This window comes from Sander lucioperca, chromosome 21, assembly GCF_008315115.2.
Source record: "Sander lucioperca isolate FBNREF2018 chromosome 21, SLUC_FBN_1.2, whole genome shotgun sequence".
NCBI classification, from domain to species: Eukaryota; Metazoa; Chordata; class Actinopteri; order Perciformes; family Percidae; genus Sander; species Sander lucioperca.
Genome location: NC_050193.1, coordinates 6,538,808 through 6,564,652, shown reverse-complemented (window position 1 = coordinate 6,564,652; position 25,845 = coordinate 6,538,808). Strand labels below are relative to the sequence as shown.

The 25,845-nt window shown below is 41.2% G+C and overlaps 1 protein-coding gene across 3 annotated transcripts in view; it reads left to right on the top strand.

Annotated features, from left to right (window-relative positions):
• Window positions 1-585: 585 nt before the first annotated feature.
• Window positions 586-25,845, top strand: part of olfm2a (olfactomedin 2a) — a 49,135-nt gene continuing 23,875 nt past the window's right edge. Inside the window, exon 1 of one of the 3 annotated variants that reach the window (XM_035996886.1) lies at window positions 586-1,070. In XM_035996886.1, coding sequence (XP_035852779.1) covers window positions 1,014-1,070 — 57 coding nt within the window. In that variant the 5' untranslated portion in view covers window positions 586-1,013. Of the gene's footprint in view, window positions 1,071-22,325; window positions 22,470-22,596; window positions 22,619-25,845 lie in introns of those variants that run through there. The other 2 variants (XM_031312782.2, XM_035996887.1) reach the window with 2 other exon arrangements.

Below are 25,845 nucleotides of genomic sequence, written 5' to 3'. Positions count from 1 at the left end.
CACAGCCTGCCAAAAAAGCAGGGGAATCACAGGCACACACTGAAACAAACATACAGAGGTTTTGTGCACACCCAATTCCAATCTCACCTGTCCTGGAAAATACTTATTAGAATGCCTAAGCATCATTTAATTATCCGTGTTTGCTAAAGACATTCATTATCTCTATTGTAACTGGGCTTAGAATAATCTTTATCATTTCCCTAAACCCCAGAGAATCCCTCTATTTTGGCATCTTCTAATTTGATATGTGTCCGCGCTAAATTAATGGCATTAATGTGGATTTGACATTCACTGTCTCGATCTTTTACAATGCACTATCACTCCCCATCGGGCTTATAAGCAGGAAGACATTATCAATGCTAAATGTCAGCTCTTTCTTGAGGTATCTGTCACTGTAGTGGAAACATTTTGTGCAGCAAAAAGCTTTATCACTGGAAGCTATCTATCTATCTCTATATTCTCTCTCTCTCTCTCTCTCTCTCTCTCTCTCTCTCTCTCTCTCTCTCTCTCTCTCTCTCTCTCTCTCTCTCTCTCCCCACACGCACGCACGCACGGCCAAGCTTGGCTGCGTCAAAGAGTGGTACTTCTTTGACTGAGCTTCTGGCACATAGCCGTGCTGCTCCTAGCGTCCGCACCTTGCAAGCACAGCAGTCACCTTCCAACCTCTGCGATTCTCCTCCGCTCTTTCTCGCTCAGTTGCAGTTATTCTGCAGGAAGGAGGGGACCGCCGACTGTCCGCTTCGCCAAAATACATTATCGGAGGAGTTTTCCACGCTGGGAAATTTGGAGGTTTTGCTTTCGCTACCCGCAAAAGAGTCTATGCTCCACGGAAGACACGCGGCTGGTCGCTACCGAGCCAGAGAGGGCTGCCGTGCGTCTTGGTGATGAGGTTGGGGGCGCACAGCATTAAAGGAATCCCTCTGTATCTGAAGAAACCGCCCCAGTAAGGGACAATAACGGGGGGGAGAACTGCGGGAACTGGTGTCGGCTGGGACGCTATCATTTCGACTAGGATGCATCTCTTCAGTGCCATGTTCCTGCTTGTGATGTTAGCTGTCATGCACTGTGAGGTGAGGACTCCGGCACAAACGCTTGCACGCTATGAATAAGCATTATTTAAAAGTTCCCAAAGCAGTGCTGAGCGCCTGTAAATGAATTCTGAAATATAGATAATTTAAGTAAGAACCAATGGCTTAAGAAGAGCTGTATCACAGTTAAAAAAAAAAAAAGGGGGGGATATGATGTTAAGTCAGTGCAAAGACTGCATGTTGCAGCATTAAATAGGAAAACTGATATTGTTCTTCTGAATGTATTAGTTTGAAACCTAGCGTGCTAACGAGAAGCAAGGAAAACGTAGCCGAGGTAAACTTCAGGGAAGCTATGACACTAAGCAGAGCTGCAGTTGACGGTAAATCCACCTGAACTTGACTTAACTCACTTGCCGTTTCTTTTCCTGGAATTGATGCCTTGCACATTTTTAGACTGACATAAATCGTGATGCAGTTTATAGTACGAATTACAATGAGTGGAATACATGATGGTTACATGGTGACGACAAAAGGGAAAAGTAAGAATATAAAGTAGCGTGTCCCCTTGACAGTAGGCTATAATTGATTTCTGATACCTTTGATGCCCGGCCCGGAGGTCGTTTTTTTTTACCGACCTTACCTCTCCATCACTGACAGAGGTCCAGGGGCTCCGCGAGATACACTGTGACCGATCGCGCTGATTACGCTGAAAGAACGGCAACACTGACACTTTGTCTACAGTATCTATGTGTGATTTGTGGCTGTGAATACGAGCCATGCGTAATTAGGATCGCCTCAGAGCAGCTCCAACAAATGGTTGTAGATCCTGCAGATGTTTGGCGTGCTGTAGTGCATGACACTCGAGTAAAGCCGCGTCCCTTTGGTGAAAATGACGAGCTTTGATGTGACAGTTGTAAATTGAAGTGAAGGACGGCAAATCATTTGACCCAGAAAAGCTTTCAGTTAAGGCACGAACATTTGAACTTGCAGGGGTTCAGCTGGTCAGCATACATGTAGTGTTGAGCATAAGCCATGACAGCTTAGAAAGTATAAGGTCTGCTTATAAAGTAGCTGCTATGTGGCTGTTATTAGGAGTGCATGAAATCCGATCATTTGTTGGACGGCGCCGGTTCGCACCTTTAGCTCCATGCAGCAATATATTCAGGACCACGCACAGCGCCGTGTCGCGCCTTCGGTTAGTCAGTCTGAGTCAATGTAGCACCACAGACAGCGCCTCCTCGTTGGCGGGGAGTGTTACCATTTGGCCAAGGCCACCAGACAGATCGCGGGGCCTTATACAAAACAACACAAACAATATAAATTTAAAAGGATGCTAAACAAATGAAACAGCAATGTATGCTATTTATGAACAATAAGTGATATAAGAGATGAAAGTAACAGTTAGTGGGATACAGTGTGGTCACTCACCAGGTGTTTCATCTCTAAGGCCCCTAAACAATACAGCTAATAGGCCTATGTGTTTTGGGTTTGGTAGACTTTTCACACAAACTGTCTATGGTTACATCTGTCTATCCTTTGATATATTCAAATAAGATGTGGTCCATTGTTGCAGATGTATCTAACTGAGGAATATGCTGTAACATGTAAAGGCCATATGTTGCAGCATACATTAGTGTTTTATAAACCATGTCTACAGGGCAGGTGGACACTACAGTTGACTTTTAACAGAAGCTATATGCTTTCCGCCTACAGGATGTACGCTGATGAACAGGCTGTACTGTACACCTGTGTGTCAGGTTCAAAGTATAACTTGTGCAGCACAGATGGTATTAGATTAAAAAAACAATTGATTTCATTCTGAAACAAGGTGCAGGAGTTCCCTGGGCTCTTATTGATGTAACAATCACACTGAACACATCCCTAGCTGCACGACAAAATGAACCATGAAGACGTGTTGATGTGCCTCTTAAACCTCCTTTACATTAAATAAGTTATTAAGTTCCCTGATGCATAATAACTAATTTAACCTCAACTGAAAAATAGTCTAAAATCGAATCTTATAACTAATTCTAACACTTCAAGTGAAAAACTGCAAATCCTACAACGTGTCTATGCTAAACACATCCACAGTGCACTATGGATGTTCTTTAATAAATGAAGAGGAATAAATGTCACTGTAAAACACTTGTGAATGTGACATGGAAAATGTAGCTGATGACTTACTATGCTATCTCAACCCCTTCTTCAGTGGGTTCATACTGTAATTGGCCTTAGGGAGCAATTTGTTGTAAGTGTTTACATTAAATATTTAAAGGTCTGAAAGAAAATATAATGCTACCAGTCTCTCTAAGATTGCACGGCAAACATAAAGAATTGATGACTTCTTGCGGATCTACTACAATGAGGGTAACACTCCTAACCAGTGGAGTTGAGATATTCACATATTTTCCGTCACAGTCTCAGTACAGGCCTGTATGAAATATTTACAGGGCTTTAATGAGACAGACGCACTTGTTCGTTCACTGCATGGGTTTGTTAAGTACCCATAAAGCCCAGGGGTCCTTATACAGATGGGCACCTGCTTGACCTTGGCACAGATGTCTTGCTGTGGTGTACACATCAAGCCATGCATGACAGGACACACTGATATGTATGTGTGTGTGTGTGTGTGTGTGTGTGTGTGTGTGTGTGTGTGTGTGTGTGTGTGTGTATTTAGAAGTAATGCATTTACTATACACCCATACATACACTGTACTGCACCATGTACAAACTGTAAAAAGATATAGATAGAGGATATATAATATAATATATAAAATAAAGTATAATTTCAAATGAACCCAAGGCAACTCATCTCCTCTAAAAGTACCAGACATTCAGAGAAATGTGCGCTAACAATCATTCTGCAAGATGCAAACCTTGTTAAATGTATATCATTTTGAAAATTATTTTCAAAATATAAAAAAATATTGCATGAAAAAGCGGCATGTAATGACTCTCATCAGTCAGGAGTTAGACATGATAGTATGTTGGCATCATTTTCTGTGAAACTCAGCATCTTTTCATTTGTCTGGGAAATATTAATGGCTTAGTATTGATTGTTCAGAATGTAAATTTAGTGCAACAGCAGAAATTCTAATGCACAGCCTAATTCATCTTGGAAGTAGAAGATGCTCCATTTAGTGTATGTAGACTTGGATTTCGTGGTGAATTAAAATCATGTGAACAATGAGATTATCAGACATTGTGTTTATGTGTTAAACACAAACAAATAAAGACCACAAGAAAAATCAGTGTTTGTGAAATATCCCCTTTTATCAGTAAATAAATATTAACTTATTTGTTCAAAACAAAGACTTTTATTTAAATCAGCCAAATTCTCAAATGCAAGAAGAATGTTTGTAAATCACAAAGATGTGTGTTTCACTAATATTCCTGTCCAACCATCAAACCAATTTAAAAAGCTTGCTGGAGCCTAACTGAAAGGTGAGGTAATATTGGTTAAGGGGACAACATATTTCTTTGTATCGTTTTCTGTAGTTACTCGATTTCTGCTTAAGTTGTCAAGTATAAAGATTGTTTTGTGTACGTGAAAGATTTACATTCAGGTTTGGAGGCAAAAACTGTTGTGTTGTCCCACTGGAGCAGTGAGCAGCGAGTTATTGGTTTAAGATGTCTGGCCTCGAAGATTCCCAACACTAGCATGGTTGAGAGTGATGGAAATGAACACCTGCTTTGGTGTTTTTCTGTGTGTAGGGGAGAAAACATAATTGCTTGTCATTCTCAGAGGGACTCAGAAACGATCAGTAAGAACAGACCATTTAGGACCTCGTTAAGTTGTTTCCTCATTCTAGATTGGTGTGATGTTTGCACCAGAAACTCACCCAGCCAGGGTCGATTTATACTGTAACTAAAAGTAGTGTAAAGGAGCGAGCACTTGTAAATCACACTGCTGTTTAAAACATCATTTGGCACGGACGTTTAGTTTATTTACACTGAGCGAATTACTGTATACAGTGCTGTACTTTAGTGCTGCAATCAGAAGTGTCACTGAATTGAGATGGTTTTATTGACACAACTGAAACAGTAGCTATGATAAGAAGACTTTCTTAGCTATAAATACTGTAATAATAACTTTTATTTATATAGCGCCTTTCATGAAACCCAAGGACACTTTACAGAATTACAGTGGCTAAGCTAAGGGAGGTTGTAGGCTGTGGTGAACAGGTGGTGTTTCAGGAGTTTTTTTTAAATGTCCAGGGATGTAGCATTTTGGATATCTGCAGGGAGGGTGTCCCAGAGGGACGGGGCTGCAACACTAAAGGCTCTGTGTGCTCTGTGACACTGCTATGTCAGTATTATGAACAAACCTGGCATATATTAGGTCTGATTCCACATACAAACAGGCAAAGTGACGTGAAGCAGTTAGCTGATCTACAGTACAGTGTCTCTGCTTGTGAGGACAACAGTGACAGATCTCAGCTCAATCAGTCAGGCAGGACAAGCAGCTGGATTGGATAATGTCCAATTGAAACAGCTTTAAACAGTCCACCAACCTGGCAGTGACCCTTTGGCCAAAAATCTCTTTTCCTGGTGCCAGTCCAATGAGAGCAAAGCAGCATGATAGCAATAAAAGCCCTCCCCCAGACATGACTATAATCGAGCCACTTGTGGTAAATTTCTGTCCTTGTGTCCATGCCAAAAGCCTATTACACAGCAGTTCTACCAAAACATTAGAGCTTGTCAAACCCTGTAAAAAAAAAATACTAAAATGTTCCCTCTGCTATTATTATCAGTGAGCCTACCTGTTAAAAGCTTTTATAAATATGGAGGAATGCGGCTGGATGTACAGGCAAGAAGGGACAGAGATGTTTCCCAGGAGGAAGGACACTAGGTAGCAGGCTGGACAGAGTGTGCTCTGCCAAGCGGCAGCCTAACCTCCACCGAGAGAATTAAACAAATGAAAAGCTGCGAGAACAGGGTTGTAAATCTGCCAGTGTGAGGCAAAGACACACACTCAACTGTTAAAATCACCTTGCTATGCTACGACAGGTCCGGCTCTTGTCTGAATTACTAACATTGCATGACCACACAAGCCCATTGAAAGGTCAAGCTGAAACACACAGATACAACTTTAAATCTAATAGGAGGACATTACATATTCTGCATGCAGTTCACGCAACATTCATTTTAATAATGTTAACATTTGAAGTACACTAGTATAGCTATAATATGAGCTATATTTTTCTAATACATGTCAATAATATGGAAGCTTGTGTTTCTTGCTCTGTTAAATAAGATAAGCATAACCTAATTTCTGTGTTGCCTGTCAGTCACTAACAATCATCTCAAGCACTATGTGGGTGAGTAAGTGAGCAGGCTGTGTTAGATTAGCCACTATGCCTGCATCCACCTTCATGCACTCCCCATTAATATACAAAGGTGCCGCTTCACAATCATCCACAGATAATGAGGTTGCATTATGCTTGAGTCAGTGCTGCTTGAAGAGATTGAATAGTATGTGCTTGTGTCATGACTGATTAGGGTAGAGCTTGAATCAGTGCACAACAATAATCCCACATTGTGTGAGTCAGAATCTTACCACTGTAAAAGAGATCTGTAAAAGCGATGCTGCTTAAGGAAGGGGACCGGAGCACAGAGAGCTATTGATCCTTTGTGCTGTCTGCTGTTCACTCCCTCATCTTAATGTTTGATGAGCTTTCATGTTGCCTGCTGCTTCATCATCAGAGGCGTGTTAGTAGGAACAAATAATCAGAAGGGACATTGTGGGGACTCACCTGCCATTTGAGAACATAAATTTGGTCCTCAAAGGGTTAAACATTTTTTTTTGAGGTAAGACCTTGTTTTGAGGTTGACTAGTTCAAAGTGTGAAACATGGGGTGTTTGTGGTTCGGAGTTAAAGCAAATCGATGCTGTACAATTTCCTCAAAAATACAGTGTGTGTCTGTGTGGTAGATAAAAGAAGTGGTGGTTAGCATGTGTGCTTTTTAATGAACAGGGAGGTTTGTGTGCCTGTATGAGTGTTTTGCTTTTTGATGATGCTTTACCTGTTTCTGGGTCAATTTTCTAAATGTGGTCTGTTCATGACTCACACAGGGGTGATATTAGCGTATGATGATGGTGGCAGTGAGTTTTTTTGCGGTGCAGCCCTGGGTGTAATGGGTGACTGATTTTACTACTGCAGTGCATGGGTTTGGGGCACGAAGGCAGGCAGCGGTCTGCGTAGTAATTGGTTAACACATAGAAGGCCGGGTAGAGAAGCGTGTGAGGTCAGTGGCCCGACTCTCAGACAAACAATGTGTCCCTGCCATAGTTGGGGCCCCTAAGGTATAGAGGGTATGTCAGCATGGCTTTACCTTTCCAGCTGGAATGCCCTTTTCCGTATGGGTACATATGCAAACACACATGTCCTTCCTATTGAAATAAACAAAACTGTGATCTTATCGTCATACAGTATATTAAAAAAACAAGTGCAGGCTATAATATAAAGTCTAAGACACTCCCCACTAATTAAAACTCCTACAGACGAATCCAGATCCCATGCATGATTCTGATTTTTTTAAGCTTTGTTGTTGAAACCCTGCAAATTTGAGTATTTTGCAGATATTGCAGAGGACATGGGACACTCGCTTGTAACTGGGATTGTCAAAGTCAGAGAGGAAAGTCTGGTAACCTTGGTATTTAGTCCATGTTTTAAATGACCACTTACTCATTCAGAGCCACAGACTGACCACTACTTATGCTTCAGGGCTGTGTGGGCTTTAAATGACCTCTGTTGCCGTTTTCTGTTTTGTTGAAAACCCAGCGGCCTGCTGTACTAAAATGAACATTAGCGACCCCATGGACTGAGCTGGCTGACTCTAGGGCAGCTTATAATTGTCATTAGAAAGGTCTTTAAGGTCTTTTGGGACTGAGTACTGAATACAGTTGTTAGAGCTTTCTCATTTATACAGACATGGTTAACCTGGCAGCTAACCAGCAGCCAGCTGCACACTCAGGGACTGATTCTTTTTTTCATATACGCAGGAGGAAAGAAAAGTAGATTTACATGTGTCCTCTGAGCCTGTTGTGTCGCCTTTTGACCCTAATTCTCTCTTCCAGACAATTTCACAATGACTGACTGATGCACAAATATTTTCTTAAACTATTCTGTGTGCTCGTATAATGTAAAGGATGTTACTTGTATGCTTGCTGTCAACAGTGTATGGATGGATCAGCTTGACTGGTGGGATGAATATCATCCCTATATCGCATTCTCTCCCCCACTTTCTCTCTTTCCTTCTGTGTGAGTGTGCTGGAGGGTGCAGGACTCCCAGAGGTTTATGTCTGTGACTCTAAGCAAGAGTGACATTTCTCTGACAACACCCAGAACAGGCACACACATGCACGCGCAAACGCAGTCTCTCTTTCACACGCACACACACATTGTCTTTTTTCTCTCCCCTTTGCTCTTTCCCTCACAAAACATGTGAGCAATGGGATCCACAACAGACAAAGAGCGAAAAACAACGCATTTAATCGATACCAACAAACATGGCTAAGGCTGTTAAGTCTGTCGTAGGTTATAGTACGAGCAACAATTGAATGCCAATTAGAGTGCAGACATGCTTGATCATCTGGTCAATGCTTGACACACTGCCACCACCAGTAATAAGGGCAACACGCGTTACCCTAGTAACTGCCACTGTGGGACTTACCCAATCTTTTTTTTTTTTTTTTTGGTCCATCTGCTCTTTTTTGCATTGCAGTAGGCACCTCCTGACCAGTTTTTGTACGACCTTGCTTTCCCCTGCTCGATGAATCTTTTATGAGCCTGGCATTGTGGGTTTTCTGTGTAGAAGATTGGAATATAAATATGGCTGTTGCGCCTAGAGCTCCTCTTCCTGCTCTGATACAAAAGCTTTCATAAGACAGATTGGGCAAGCTGCTACTTGAGCGGTGCTCTTCACATCTCTTCGCTTTTATCGGAAGACACACATGCCATATCAGAGAGCGTTACGCATTCTCAAACACCAGACGTAGATTCTGCCTCCACATGGCTGGACAACACACCACACTCCCAGGAAATCTTGTTTCCTTTCAAAAAGGGTTTGTCAAATGTTTTAGTCAGCATAGTTTTACCTTCGAAAGCCCTAGTTAATTACAGATTGCTCACATATATGTTATGGAGAGCTGTAGCAGCAATTGACATTGAGCGCTGCAGAGGAGGGTCTGGCGAGTCCACACAGCATTACGGGATGGGAGAAAAACGTGCTCTGGTTTATTGCCATTTCTTTGAACTAATCACAATTGTCTTGGGCTGTGCAAAGCACTGGACGGAGCCATGGTGCCTCTGCAAAATAGCCTCGGGAAGGACATGTGTACGTTCAAAGATTGTTTTAGTCTTGCAACAGCAAACTCAGATTGGACAGATAGCTGTCTGGATTTACCCTGCAGACATCTGAGGAGCAGTTAACCATAGTCCTCATAAATCGACCGGAGTTTAGAACGCTAACACAAAGAAAGAGGAAGGTAATGGACATCCGGCCGAGATGAGTGACATCCGGCGTAATTTCCGGCGGCACCAGAGCAATCCTGGAAGTGGAACGTGATGGATATAGACTTAATGAGAGGTGATACAAAAGTGCGAGAGTAAACTCCTCAGACTGTCGTAATGCTATTTCTTTGTCACTACCTCTCTCCCTCTTGTGTTTTTCTCAACTTTTTCTCCATCTCCTCCTATTTCACATGATCCTTGCTACCTTCATTCCAGAGAATTCTCTTCTCGCCACCATGTGTGAGTGTGACAGTGTTGGCTCCCATGTTGAAAGCTAACTCAATTACAGGGCTTTCATTTTGGGGAATGAAGGATGAGAGCTATGTGCTGCGGCAGAAGCGGGTGGCAAGAGGAACCATTTAATCGATGTGTTTTCCACGTGGCACTGTCACTGCCACTCAGTAGGGCCATTGATAAGGGAGGCTCTCTCTGACTGCGCCAAGGCTTAAAGGCTCCAGTCAGGGAGGCGTAAGAGCCCAGCAGCCACCAGACACTGCTGCATATCAAGCAGGCTGGCAGAGCTGCTCTCTGCAGCCCCACGATGAGCAAGGTAGAGAGGTCCTTTGATAGAGAAACTACATGTAGGAAAGAGGAGATAACAAGATACTCCAGTGGAAGGAACACCAGCTTACATTACATTATGCTGCCTGATTCTAAACCCCTGAGATTTCTCCAAGTCTACAAAACACACACAGACACAGCAGTGTGTATTACGGGATGCGAACACCACATCTAGAAGTAGGAGTCACAACTAGACCACTCAGTATGTATCATATTAGAGAAAAAGTCAAACGGAATAACATATGTATAGCATTGATGAAATTAACCGAAATACATCTAATCTAGCTTTGACGGATTACATACAATTGGAAGAAAATGATGTAACACACTTGACTTTTGCATTAATTTTTCATAGATCAGAAGGCTCGAATTTAAAAAAGCATATTAGTCGAAAGCAACTTTTCTTGTGAGTTAGTCCTGTGTATCCAGCAGTGCCATGATTCCATTGCCCATTATGCCCTTTTGATTATTTAACAGAGTATATAAACAAAACACTATTTTAAAACCAATGGCCTTGAGCTTGCCCCGAGTGCTCAGTCTGCAACATTTGCCACCTTTTCTTTTTCAATAATCTTCAGCCACAGCCTGTACAAAGAACAAAATGTATTTCTTCCATACTCTAAAGAAAGCTCTTGTCCCTTAGTAATACTCTTGGCAATGGGTATGCATACTGTATGTGCATGTAAATTATGTTATTGAGTACAGCTAAGAAAAATGTGTAGTGTATTAAAAAAGCCTAATGTGCATTACAAATAAAAACCAGAAAATACCATACATGAATAACATGCATTCAGCAACATGAACATACACTGTTGACAGATGCTGTGAACTGAAGATGCTGTGGTGATCAGGGTTGGTGGGCAGTGTCAGAGTCGGCTACAAAGTGAGAGGATGTGGACTGGGTTTGAATTAGTGCCCAGTGGAGTAGCTGAGCAGGGCAGCTTGGTTGTAAAGTGAGAGAGAGAAAGAGGAAAAGACAGAGTGGAGTTGCTAGAAATGAAAATTGGAGATTGCGGGCAGGGATAGAGAAAGAAATAGACAGAGAGTGCCTTCTGACTATGCCTGCAGGGTTATTATCTCTCCCATCATAACCAAAAGAGAATAATAATTAGAGGCCTATTGCTCCATGATTTTATTTCCCTCAATGGCACCGACACTCCTTGCAGATTGTCTTTAATTAGCTCCACATCCCTTAATCAATATGGCCGTGACCGTGACAAAACAATGGCATGTGCATCCTGTCGCTCAGGCAAGAGAGACACAGGAAGCAGCAGGAAGAAAGGATGAAGTGTTGACAAGATGAGAGAGGAAAATGATGTAGAGTGGCATTTCTGTGTGGTGGGGGGGGAGAAGAAACGTCATGCTCTGATAAAAACCTGCTCCCATGACGATTAGAGACTGCACTTGTTTATCTGATATTGAGTTGGTGTGCATGCGGATGTGTAGCAAGATATATATGTCTGCATCTTGCTGCATCACAAGGTGAGAATAGCAAGCGGGTTGAAGTCTCGACTCGCTGTAAATCAGGCAACAGCAATAGTCCTATCATGTCAGAGTATGCTACAGGATCCAATGCAGTAATCCTCGTTATATTTTTGAGCAGCACAGCTGAGTGCTTCAGCCACACTAATGGCGATGTGATGAATAGGTATTCAGGAGAGGTCTCTCTTTAAGCCTTAGTGCCTCAGGCTACTGGCCCTCTCAGGCCCAGCTCTCATCTCTTACTCCTCTCAGTGAAAGCAACAGCATGCAGGGAGCTGGTGGAGGGATCTTCAGTGGAGTACTTCTCACTTGTCAGGCGCATTTTTCTACTTGGTATGTTCTGGATGGATATCTGCAGCTGCCATCCTTTAATCTTTGTTGATCCTTTCCAAAACAGCCCTGAACAAGACTATTAAATGTGAACAGTGATATACATTTACACTGTGAAATAAACGTGGGTATAATCTGTTGATTCAGGGAAACTCCACTAAATTGAGAACAAGGAAATTAAAAAATCTCTTTATTGACTGCAAGGGTAGAATCTTCCTCATATATTAACCCTGTCAAATTAACACCAACACACAGTGGTTTTGCAGAGAGGCCCCTTGCATAGGTGTCATTCAAATCCAAACTAGTGATTTAATCTGTGGGTGGCAGAAATGTCCCCAGAATATGTTATGCTCTTAAACTCATTATTAAACGGTATTTCTGTCATTCTAATCTCCAAATGCTTAGAGGTTGAATCTTATTTTGAATTAATTGTTATCGGTCCATTTTAGCAGAGGCAATCAGGCAATAGTCAACAATGACTTGTCCCAGGGGGAATGAGCAGTGCAGTCGCAGACTGTCATGTCTTAAAGACACCAAATGAAAATATTTATGCTAACGATTAGCAAAGGAAGCGCCTCCTTAAAGGGAAAATTATCACTAATTCCCTCCTGTGCTGCATGTAATATTAATGCAAGGGACGGCCTTACTGATATCGTATCTCTCAGGCTGCATCCACAAATATCATCATTAAGCACTCTAGATACTGTAGATCTGCGTCGTGCATAGAGTGAAGAGCATGCTGCACAACTGCTGCATCAACTAGAATCCTACAGACATAGACACAGTCATACTGTTTCTAGAAATCCACACAGCAGCTGTTTGTTTGTGTATAACACAGATTCGCATTTTGGGATGGTAATGCAGGTTTGTCACTACATTCATTCACTATATAGTTTATTGCCTTGTACCTGCTGAACACGGCATCTGTTGCTCAGAGATCCAGCCTGATGATCCAATGCAACCCCCATGTGGTAAAGCACCAGACTCTATGGCCGCTCTTTACCATTAGAAGCCTGCCTCTCCTCCTTCCTCCCACCAACACCTACCCACTCACAATACTTCTCATCTCACACTCGGCTAACTCTACAGAACATTACCCCTTTATAATATGCAACATACGGCCCTCTCTTTCTGCTCTGTATACTCATTTTCTCAAGTTTGTTGATATCTTCCTGTCTGTTTGTTTGTTTAATCACTGAACGGATCAGCGGCTCCTCATCTTGACAATGCAGCCGAGACTTTGCAGATTACATGGCTGGAATCATCGGCAGAGTGTTGGGGGAAGGAACAAGGAACACGGGCTAACACAAGACTGTTTATTTATACTAATAACTGTTTCAACTCTGTCCACCAGCAAGGCAAAAGTTAATAAAAGCACACAATGACAAGCTAATTTGTTATTTCTCCTAGCCTAACCATTTTTGCCCATAAAATATGTAATATTCAGTTAGGGGCTGTTTTGGTATTTCTCTCTATTGCACACTGTGCCTGTGTTGTACTAATAATGTGTCTCTAATTAAATGTTACAGCTTCTCTGAGCATTAATAATTGGAAGACAGAGGATACAAATGAAGGCTTCAGTGTGAGCTCGGAAAAAGGAGCTGGACACACGACTGCAGGCTGGTCCTGTCCCCTCATTACTAATATACAGTTACAGCTGATGGGTTCTGGTCATTGTTTGCTCCTGACCATGTCGAGCGCAGCAACATTAAGATTTCCTTTCACAATTGGCTGCTGCAAACTCTCAGTCAACCAGACTGTAATTGGCAGGATCTCACCACTCCTCTCTGGCCCTGTTAGTTTCGCTGTTGCAGACGTGGCAGAAAACAGACAAGATGTAAATTCATCACCTCAGGGAGTTTCAAATGCATCACCCGTCCTTTTTCTCTCTTTAATCGGTTTCTCTAGCTGCCTCTCTCTCTCTCTCTGCCTCTCCTAAACATCACAGTCTCTTCTATTACCTTTTAGTCTAAATTTTGTGTTATTCTTCGCTTGTGTTCCTCATGTGTAGCCCACCACAGTGGTTAGCTAATCCTGGTGATACCTTCACTCTGTGACTGGGTGACATTTGTAAACAATGACTCAGACAGACCAAATAAGAAAACGTAGACACTTTGACCACTGGTTTTCTCTTTAGTCATCTGATAACACTAGGTGCATTGGATCTAAGATCAGATCTCAGCTCTTCTGCAGGTAAAGATAGATACATCATTAATGAAACAAAGCACTTTGCCATTACAGTAATAAGACTCTCACTCAACTCCAGCAGTGCAGAAAGAAATTTAAAAATGCTCTCAGCAGAACAGCTATATTCAATATACAGTAGAGGCCTAATACAGATTTGTAAATATTAGCATGCCGAAATAGAAGTATTTATTAGCCGCTATTCAGTTATTTTGGGTGATAGTGGCAAGGCCAGAACCAAAAGTGGCCATGGGGGGGCAGTCTTAATTAGCAGGCTTTCTTTGAGCCTCAGCTACCTTTCTGCCAGACGGAAGACTCCCAATTTGCTGACAGTAATTACTCCATTTACAGGAATAGCTTTCCCTATGCAACAGAGAGAATATTTGATTAGATGGGGTGTCAGAATGCGGTAGTGGATTTCTGCAGATGGATCCAGAAAATGGTGGGTTTTGTGGAATATTGGTAATCAGGTCATGTAGCCAGGAAATAATCATAGTAATTGTGTGTCTGATTGGCGTATGTGTCTCTGTGTGTGTGTGTGTGTGTGTGTGTGTGTGTGTGTGTGTGTGTGTGGGTAATTCAACTGGGCACGTTTAGTACTGCACTGAGTTGTATTCAGCAGGCACTGTTGGCATGAGTAGGTGCAGAACAGTGGATAGAGGCATGCTGTGCTGCAGAATGCATGGCAGCTGATTGCCACATGTAGTTCCTGTCTATTGCTTTGATCAGGCCTTTTCTTTAGCAAGCCTCAAGCAAAATGTGGTGCCCTGCTTGTCCCTGATTGAGCTGATATTCAACCATATACTGTTCATTCATACCAAATACCCTACAAATAATAATGCATAAGCCCCCGTGAACTTTTGAGATTGTAATCAAGGGAGCAATCAGGAGCAATCAATCCTTCTATGAATAAAATTTGACTGCATGTTCCAGCAATATACTCATGAAGCGTCTAAAATAAAGTACACTGAACTAGGATATTTTTTCTTTCCTTTTTTTTTTTTTTTGAACATGTAAATAATTTTGCAATGTAGCCTCTTCAACTGTATCTGTCCCTCTGGTGGGTCATTTAAAAAAGGCAGGTTGAGTGATTTAAGGGAAACATAAAATGACTGTAAAGACATCTACATACTCGATCAAACAATATAATTTGTATACTTTTCACTTTACTAGTACTTATAGAACATTTTGAGAAACAAATTGAGGATGTCAAGAGGCCTGCCATGAGTCTTGGTCCCAGATCTGCAGTCCTGCCTTGTGATATAATATGAATACTTGTCTTTAGTGTGGGTTGATTAGATGGGCTCTACGGTCTATACTGTAAAGACAATGGATGGACTCACCACAGGATATTCTAGGTGTGTTACAGTCAATACAGCCAAGCAGACACATTTACGATATTGATTTTCTTTCTCACATGTTCCCACTGGAAAGAGTAGTTAAGCACTATTGGGCTGAGCCTCTGTTTTGTTCCTTACTATTGTTTCATACAGTAGTGACCGAGATACTGTATATTACGTGCAAGTCACAGCTCAACCGGATTTCTCACACAACACTGTGGCAACCACCATTAAAGGGTACTGTAGACATTTTACAGCTCAGTGGAGAGAAAGCGTGGCTCATGCAAGTGGACACAAATACGGAGAGGCTCACAAACAAATCTATGCACGCATATGTAGACACATACACACAGAAATGGACACATTTATTGTATTTTAGGAGATTAGAAATCCTAAAACTGTGTGTTGATGCAAACTGAACATGCAAGGTTATCTACTCCCGTGTCTTCATGCAAGCCACATTTATCATGTGATGATTCATGACAGTATATGAATCATCACCATCAATGAATCAATCGCCTCTGTGGTCAGAGTGGGACAAAGGTTCATTTGTGGTTAACGCTCACTGCTTGAAATATTGAACATTTTCAACTCAATAGGATGTGTTCTCTGCACTTTTGCATGCAGGGGTCGATGCATGTGTACTCTATAATCCTCCTGTGGTCTCAGTCGCTACTATACAATTTAAAAGCCCAGATGAGTTTCCCTAATCAAAGGCCCACAGGAGCCGTTAATAGATTAAACACTCCATGTTGAAAGCACACCACTGTGTCTGCCTGCCTGAACCCTGGGGTACAGCCTATTTATGCCATTTAAATAGTTGCCATAGTAATGAGGTCACGCTTTGTTTAAGCTGATTTTGATCTTGATCTATTTAGAAGGCAGTGGGCCTCCATGTCCATCATCTAATTAATGAATTATGACTCAGAAAAATAGCCAGTATTCTTTGAGCCGGATGACTCCAGCATCTTTCAGAGCTCAGGCGGGGGCTCGGTTTGTGTGCGGCCTCGCTGCCTCAGTCCAAACAGCTCTGCATCATTATGAAGGATGTCTGTGTAATTAGCTGAGGTGTAATTTGGTCCTGTATTCCAGCTGTGAATCTGTAGCTGGCTGCATGTTTGTGCTCAGTAAGAATGTGGCTAGTGTTTCCCGCTTTCTGCTCCCCAGTATTGTTATCTCACCCAGAGCTTGTCCCTATGACCTCGGGGCTTTGTAGCACTCTACTGCCATCCATGGGTGTGCACAAATGCTGCCATTTCTGCAGTTGGTGGCCATTTTCACCGTTTGAACTGATTAAAAATGCCCTTTATAGAGCATGCCCACAGGCTAGCAGCAGAGTGGATTTTTTTAGATGTTTACGATAAAACACAAGGCCATGTTGGCATTTCTATGTGGACACACTAAAAGGCTGCACAACATGTGTGCATGTAGATGTTCCACAGTGTTATATCTCCAGTATGTAGTGCAAATCTGAGTCCAAGCGTGTGACAAGATAGCTACAATCACCATTGAAAGTGTATGAGCTCAGGACAGAAATAGTTGAAACTAAGACACATGCAGGGTAAAGGAGAAACACATGATATGATGCCATTCTTTCTCTTTGCCAGGGGGGCCAAGAGAGACAACAGAGAGAGGGAGAGAGTAAGAGGAGTTAAAGGCTAAATAAAATTCATAGAAAAGGAGAACAAAAGAGAGCGACAGAGAATTGGAGATAATGACAGAGCAAAGTAGCGGCGAAAATGAGGCTGGACAATTTTTAGAGTGGAAATTATGAGGAATGGCTTTGAAAATTAATCAAAAAGGATTAAATCAATACAGGTTAAATGGCTGACTTCCTCTCTAGCTAATATTTAATCACAGCTTGTTCTGCCAACAGACTCTGTGATTAGACAGTTGATTGGCAGAGTCTGGAATTCTTTGAGCTATGGCAGATTGTCCTTATGACACTCATTTTTCCCATCCTTTATTTGGTCCATCACTTTACAAAAGATGGCATCTGCATTCTGTGAGAGAAATATTAAGTTTGAAAGAGTTCAGGTGCACTTTCGCTCTACATGGGTATAGCAAATACATAAGTTATTTTAGGGTCAAAGACGTGGCATGTCAATTATGGTGTCCAAAACATATTCATAATGCAAAAGATAAATATCAATTTTAAAAAACTACATTACTCAACTCTCCCCTCTTTACTCACATGTATAGGTATTTATTGCAAAAAAATTTAATTCAAAGAGTTATTGAGCTGAGAAGTACCAAACTGTCCCTCCTGGGTAACGTCCGGGCTTAAAATCTAAGTATAAAAATGTGACAAAAATGTCAAAAATAATAATAAGAGCATTAATTATCTACTTTGGCATAATTGTGTCGATGTTTGCAGTGATACCTACAAATATAGTAACAATCCTACCGTTATTTAAAATGTTATTCAAGAAATACTTTTGTCCTTATTTTTGGATTTCCCTAATGTCCTTCCTGGGTAACAGACCTTAAACTCCATAAATTACCCATAATGCAATTGCATAGTCATGAAATATGATATTACATCATAGAGAAGATTTTGGAGGACCCCAAAACATCTGGAGTGTTTAGTAATTCTCTCTTAAAAGTTTTTATTTTGCTTTTTCGGTCACTGGTGCACTATGTCCAAAAATCATGTGTCTTTCTGGATAACGCTAATAAAACACATTTGATGTTTTGATATTTAAAAAATGCCTATTTCATGTGAAATATGGCATTAATGTTTTAAAGGCTAAGATATATTTTATCTGAGTATGCAGTGTTTGACAGAGTTTTGGTGGGAAAATCATGTTTTTGTCCTTCCTGGATAACAGTTTGTCCTTCCTGGATAACGAAGATCTTCTGTTACCCAGGACATGTCCTCTGTTATCCAGATTGGACATGTTAATGAAAATAGTTTTTTTATTAGTATTTATCACTTTTCAAGCATTGTGTTGATAATGTCAGATTATATTAATAAATTAATATTTATTTCTTTAATCTTTTATGGCATTTTTGCATTATGTCATTCCTGGCTAACAGGATGTCATCCCGAGTAACACTGATTTTTTGATTTTTTGTTTTCCTCAGTTGAGTATACAATAAAAACCTGATAACCTTTACTGTAAAGCATTTTAAGACATCTTTCATAATTTTTCTGTTTTTGGCATGGAATATTGTGTGACCAAAATCAAACGATGAGCCCATTTAATTATAAATACCCAAATATATCATATTAATTGTGTTAAAAATGTTAAAAACATTTATATGCTAAAAGATTTTTATATATATAAAATTTAAATATTTTTTAAATCCATTCCTGTTACCCAGGAAGGACATTTTTCATGGAATAAATCACATGATTGATAAAAAAAATTAAATTGCATTTCTAAATTAAATTCCTGTTGTTGAGATGTATATAGAACACTCTAATAAAAATAGAAAGTGCTTGAGTTGCCATTTTTTGACACGTTCATTTATTTTCAAATTTTAAATCCTTATTCGTCTTTGACCCATTAACAACAGTTTTAGATGAAAAGACGCCTTGAAATATAGGAAAAAAGGGTGCAATGGTGACATGATGTGGGGGGTCTGATGGCGGCCGGCCTCTATATAGCTTCAGTTATTATACATTCAGCAGGTGCAGCCTGCACACACAATGTTTTGTAATTGGCACAAATTAATAAAAGGTATCAGAGAAAAAAACAAAACATTGTCATCAAACAAGAGAGAAAATAGAGTTGTCTACACTGCTATTACAAAGAGAGAATAATATAAAGCTGGGGAAACAACAGTTGCCTTTAAGGTTTTCTTTTGATGTGGTAATAATCTATCATCTAAAGAAATAAGAGTCTTAATCCAAAGTCACTGTATTTGAATCTACCTGTGCATGAGCACAGTCCCTTTAGTAATATTACAGTAATATATATGTCTGCTGACTGATTAATATTTATCAGAATTTTGCACCTGTTTATTTAATGATCCCACAAGACAGTTTGGTTTATTTTGTGGCCATGAAAGCTTGTTTTATTATTCTGGAGATCAATAAAAAGCTAAACATAAAAAGAGTTACACACGTAGTGTCTGGCCCATTAAAACTGCTTCCAACTTTGTGAGCACCAATTCAAGTTTTGAGTGACGAAAAAAAAAATGGAAAAGTTAGGACATCCTGGCTTGTCCTCTGTTGATGAAATAGTCCTATTACTAAGAAATTCGGGGCCACTGGGGGAACATTTAAGATATCAATGTACTGTTGATTTCTACTCGCAGTGAATTATCTAGCTTACTTCTTGCACAGTGGCCACAGTTGTACATGGGGTGGGTGGTCTCATTAATTATCCAAGATGGTGCATGAATAAGCAAAATCTTGAATGATTTTTCTTTTTCAGTCAGCCCTCTTACTTCAGTGCCAGGCTTTCTTTGAGGAGGCTGAGTATGGGAGCTTGGTTAAATATAGATACAAGGGTAAAGGACATCCATATCCATGTTTAAATCTTTGCTGCCACCCTGTGAATGTGACGATTACTGCAATCTCTTTAGACGGTGCATCAAACGGAAATACACAGTATGATACATTACAAAAGCATCCTCACCCACACAAAGCTTGCGGGCAAAAACCCTTAAATATATTAATATAATTTCAATATAAATGTTTACACATTATTGTTGCACATCATATTGATCTATTGGATATACTTGTTTAGCGGTTTGTTGAGACCAACTAGATCAATAAGGAATCACCTATGAAATGTAATTACATGATAGATATGTTATCTTGACATGGCTCCAGTCTATTTCCAGCATACCCCTGGACATTGGCATAACCCTACTTAGAAACCAGCAGCAGTGTGTTTGTGAGTGTGTATACTACTCTGCATAGAACCGTTTACTAAAATCTCTGTTAGAAAATGAATGGTATGATTGTAAACAGAGCCGCCACATGCCCCCTCACATCTCCTTGACACACTCCCATAAAGGGACAACTACCTGTCACCAGTTTCAATATTGCACAACAACAAATGACAGACACTTGCTCGCTCTCTGGCTGTGTGTAATGCAGCGTGTTGGGTGCAATGCTACTGGTAACCACACGGGGTCAGTCTCGCTGCAAAAACAGGAGCAGACCCAGGCGTGACTGGGAGCCAGCAGGTGAGCTGAGGAGTGCTGACATTTTTTGGATGGGGCTCAGAAAGCTGTCTCTTCTCATATCACTTCACAGTACACCACACACAGAGGAGCCTGTATCACTCACCCCATGTGACTGTGTGGGGAAGGGAGCCCATCCATGGCTGACAAACTGAATAAGTCAGCAGACCAGGAAGCAGGAAAGAAAGGGAGATGACCTGGCCGTTTTGTCTGAGTAGGCCATTCTGTCATCATTATTCATGGTTGTTTAGGGCGTAACACCACACTGCCAGTGTCCCAGTACCTTGCCGGAAATTGTTGCGAGGAAGGCGTTCAAGCTTTTAGCCAGTTCCCATACCCCTCATTCCATCTGGGCCATTGCAGTAGAGCTAAGTGGCGAATTAAGACCGTTATGATTTGGAGACTGTAATCTAAACTTCAGAAAACTTAAATCTGTCCTGAAATAAACTCAAATTAGGCTCCAGACATACAGTAGTCCCTAAGGTGATATGACACTAATAGGCAGCAAAGCGATGGGTAAGATATCTGACGCGGGCTTACCTGCTGTGATTGTGCTGAAAAGCTAAAGCCATTTGGATTACAGCAATAGAACAATGGTTCACTTGAAAAATAACACGTAATCCCCCTTATTCAAGGAAAGCAGGCTATAGCAGCCAGGCAAGAACAAACTCAAGCTTTATTCATCAGTTTTACATTCAAGGTGTTTTGATAGCTCTAATCTATTCCATCACTTATGTCAATTGAATCATCATCCAAATTTCAACTTGTGCACTAGTTTTATAGCAAAAGGAACAGTAAGTGTCAAGAAGACATGTAGCTGAAGATAGTGATATGGTTACGCCTCAGGCAGAGTAAAGTTGGTAAGATACTGTAAAAGTGCAAGCTACAGGCTGATTTAAGATATGTCATGAAGCAGAATGACGGATGAGCTGTCAGAAGCAGCCGTTGGCAGGAGCTGGATCTCTTCCACATTAATACCTTGCTGCCCATGTCTCCCCCTCACGTCCCTGACCAACCATCTATCCACTCAACCCTCTTCATCCCCAGTCCTCCATCCAGTGTGATGAGGACAGTCTACCTTGCCTGGGATGCCTTTGGCTCACATGCCACATAACAGAGCACAGATCAGCCCTCTGAAATCAGTCTCTCTCTGATCTCCATGCCACAGAAATGCGTGTACACACACACACAGACCAAGATGTGAGTCATAAAGGAATAAAAAGAAAAGCCTTTCAGAGAAAGAGAAAAGAATGGATATATGCATGCAAAACAAGACTGGCAAGAACAGAGCAAATGCTGATTGGGAGGGGTTGAGACAGAGAGGCAGCCAATGCGCAGCTCTGCATCTTGAGGAATAGAGTAAAGAGAGAGGGGGAGAGAGATAAGGGGAGAGTGAGGAGGTGATAGAGATGGAAAGAGAGTGAGAGAGAGGGAGGGGGTGAGGCTGAGGCAGTTACTCTGAGAGGGAAGATTCCAGCGTGATGCTGTTGGATGTGAGCTGCTCTCCTCTAATCTGTCTCTGGCTGTTCCTTTGACTGAGCCAGTGGTGTGTGAGTCTGGTAACTGTGCTTTACCAGCTCTGGGGGCTCTGCCGCTGCTCTGGCTGAGGCAGAAGCTGACTGGCTGGTTCCCTTCCTGGGCTGTCTGGAGCAGAGAGGGGTTTGACTGGAGCCGAGGTCCAGGGCAGGGCAGGGTAGGGCTGGCTGTAGGGCCATTTGCGCCGGGGCCCCACAGGGAGCAAACATGAGTGTTCCCATGCTAAAGATCGGGGCGGTGCTCAGCACCATGGCCATGGTGACCAACTGGATGTCTCAGACTCTGCCCTCTCTGGTGGGACTCAACGGGACCACCATCTCCAGAGGGGGCACCTCGGAGAGGATTGTCAGTGTGCGTATGACTTCCTTTGCTTTTTTGCAAGTGTGTGTGCACTGTATTTGTTTGTGCATGCTCTCGCTGTAAGAAAGAAAGAAGGATGAAAGAGAGTGACACAGCAGAAGACAGAGGGAGGTTGTGAAGAAATGGAAAGATACTAGCATGTGAGTTTGTGTGCGTCTATATGTTTAACTACAGAAACAGCAGATGGGGTTTCAGAGAGTGGTGTATATGGGAGTGGGACTTCGAGACTCTGTCTCGAGGGCTATGATGTATTAATAGTAGAGAGATGATGGAGGTAGACATGCATGTGAGAGCAATGTTTCAACCAAACATGAATGATGCACATGTTGGTCTGTGAGTCACATCAAGTATAATGATGCCAAAATGTGGGCTTGTGACTGTGCGTTATGGTGAGAGGCGGAGGATGCAGTTAGGACGGCTGTGGTAAATCATATGTTTTTGCCAGGGTGACGTGAGGTAGAGAGCTGTTCTGAGTGATGTTCAGGCTGATCCCATCTGTCAGTCACCTCCAGGGTGAGAAGGACAGCGCTCAGATTCAGAGGCGATGGGGAAGATGGGCAGGTTGAGACAATGTTACAGTATGTCTTATTTGTCCCTCGCTCTGTTTGTCTCTAAATCCTCTCAGTCCTCCTCTCCTCAAATAAAACACTCTGGCATGTAGGGAGGTCATACAGGTATAGAAAGGGCATTGGAGGGGTTTTGTAACAAAAAAGTTCCGATATTTAAATTTTGTTTACACAGAAGTTTTTCTTCTGTTTAATGCACACACAAATTGTATGCGTCTGTCTCAGAGTGCTAATAGGGGTAAGATAGACGATGAGAAATATCAAGCCGACAAATAAATTTGATATTTTCAGGTTCATCAGCGGTTAATGATTGTCTTTGCCTCTATCCTGAGTGAGTTTTATGGCACTTTACCCATTAAGCAAATGCCTTGGTCTGTTGAAATGATTGAATAAAATTGAACGTCCCAAGAGATCTGTGACCATCTGGATGTGTGTGTGTGTGTGTGTGTGTGTGTGTGTGTGTGTGTGTGTGTGTACGTGCATGCCTGCGTGTATGTGTGTTTGTTTAAATATGTACCCCGAGTATGTTTTGGCACTTTTCTCAGGGGTGAAGGTCCATCTGTTTAAAGAAGAGTGTTATAATTTATCACGGTTCGTTAAAACATCATGCCTGCTTTATATGTCCTTAATGTTGCAGTGAGGTGTCAGGTTGAAATGTTTTATTTAGATATAAGGTTGTCTTAGCACTTACAGTGTTACCTTTGTGAAAATGTCAAGCATTTCAGTAAAAGCATTTTGCTCCAAATTTGGTTTTATTTCACCTACATATCTCGGCAGGTAATTTTGAGTACAACATCAAAGATGATAAAATCACAATCTAATCTCTGTAGCAATGTCAGAGTGTAAGGCATGTTTAAATTATTTACAGCACTAAACTATATAATCCTATTGAACACCCACCTTTCCCCAGGGGGTATGGCCTGGATAAGACTTCCATTTATTTTCTATACTTGCTTATCTTGCTCAGGGTAAAGGGGAAAAAAAAATGTTGCAAGGTTTCTTTTCAGTAAACTCATTCTAAGCAAGACTCATGACTGGAAGCCTTATCATTTGCATTTCAAAAGACTGGAGACAATAAAATATTATACATAGTTATGAGTGGATATTTTTCTTTCAGGCAACTCTCATTCACAACCAATGGAGGAAAAAGGATGCAGTTGCAGTTCATTTCATCAAAGTTTCATCAAAACTGATGAGCCAGTTGGATTGTGCCAGGAATTATTACAGTATAACAGTCTGTTGTGATGGGAAATGTCTTCGCTTTGAGACAGGAATAATCTCCTCTCATAAACAATGCTGAATAAAACTTTAATGTAAAACCTCGCCTGAAAGTCCCATCACTATTAATGAGACATTTGCCTGTGATGATCTTAGAAGCAGTCATGACTCACACAATGTTTAGAGCTATAATCAAAGACAATCTAGCCACGGTCTTGTGACACAGTGTTGCTAGTGCGCCAGTGGCCATTGCATGGCTGCTCCCCACCCTGGCACTCATGCATGCTGCATCCCATATTCTCCCATCAGCCATTTTCAAAGTCTGCTTCACTTGCTTTCAGTGCCTGTCTTCTAACCAGCTAATCCAAGAACACAGCTGACTGAATTTATATGCGCCTTTCTGCGATGGCACTGAGCACAACACTGCCTGGATGCTTGTTCACATCTGGATAGTGCAAACCCATGTTCTTTAATGGGTTGAAGAGACCCTGGAACTCTAACACTTACATGGAACTGGTGTGGCTGCACAGGATGGTCAAGCCAAGATAAACCACAGACCTGCCAGGCTGTGCACACACAAAATCATATATATAATCATATAATAAGAAATTAATTATTAATCTATTAACAAAATTGGCATTCATTTTGCAGTTAGCTATAATTAATATTGCTTAAGTGGAAGAAAAAACCCTTTTTTCATTAGTTTTAAAACTGAAATCAAGTCAAAGAGAACACATAAAAATCACAGTCACCGCGGCACTGCCATATTTGTTTTGCAACATGTTAATCACTAAAAATGACAACTTTAATTTTATCTGCCTTTAGCTGGAAGAAAATTCCATCTGTAATGCATGGCATCATTTAGTTTAGTATGGTCAGAAAGACATCATACTTGCAAACAAGTTTTCCCAGTGGTTAGATATATAATAAAAAGAAGATTGGTCTAAGACTTGAGCCCTGGTATACTCCACAAGTAGAAAGTCTATTAAGATAAATTATGTCAGCTTTACAGTTCTAGACAAAAATCACTTCAGAAGTACCTGCTTACTGATTCTCTCAGTCTGGATAGCACTTTTAATAAACGCAATAGCACAGTAGTTAAATAAATACATTTTGTCTGTATGTGTTCATGTGTGCATGTAAGATGTGCATACATAAATAAACCTTTACGTACTGTGGCTGTATACCCATAATACCGCACTGAAAGACAGCACAGTAGAGTGTGTGTGTGTGTGTGTGTGTGTGTGTGTGTGTGTGTGTGTGTGTATGTGTGTTTGCGGTAACTCTCCCTTTGATATCTAAAATAAGAAAGCTGTGAGGCAGAAGAGTGAAGAAAATATTCTCACCATCAAAAAGGAGTACGGAACAAATGGCAGAGTACAAAGAGCTAGGGCTCAGAATCTGATTGAGGTCACCCTTGTCTGTTAACGTGCGGGACTGTAAACTTTATCACATCCACTCTGCAATCCAATAAAGCAGATTGTAAAGAGTGATTCTTGGCTATGGATTAAAGATTAAACACAGCTGCAAAAGTTTATTTCAGCACTTTATTTTTATGTTTATTTGTGCTTCCTTCAACCAAA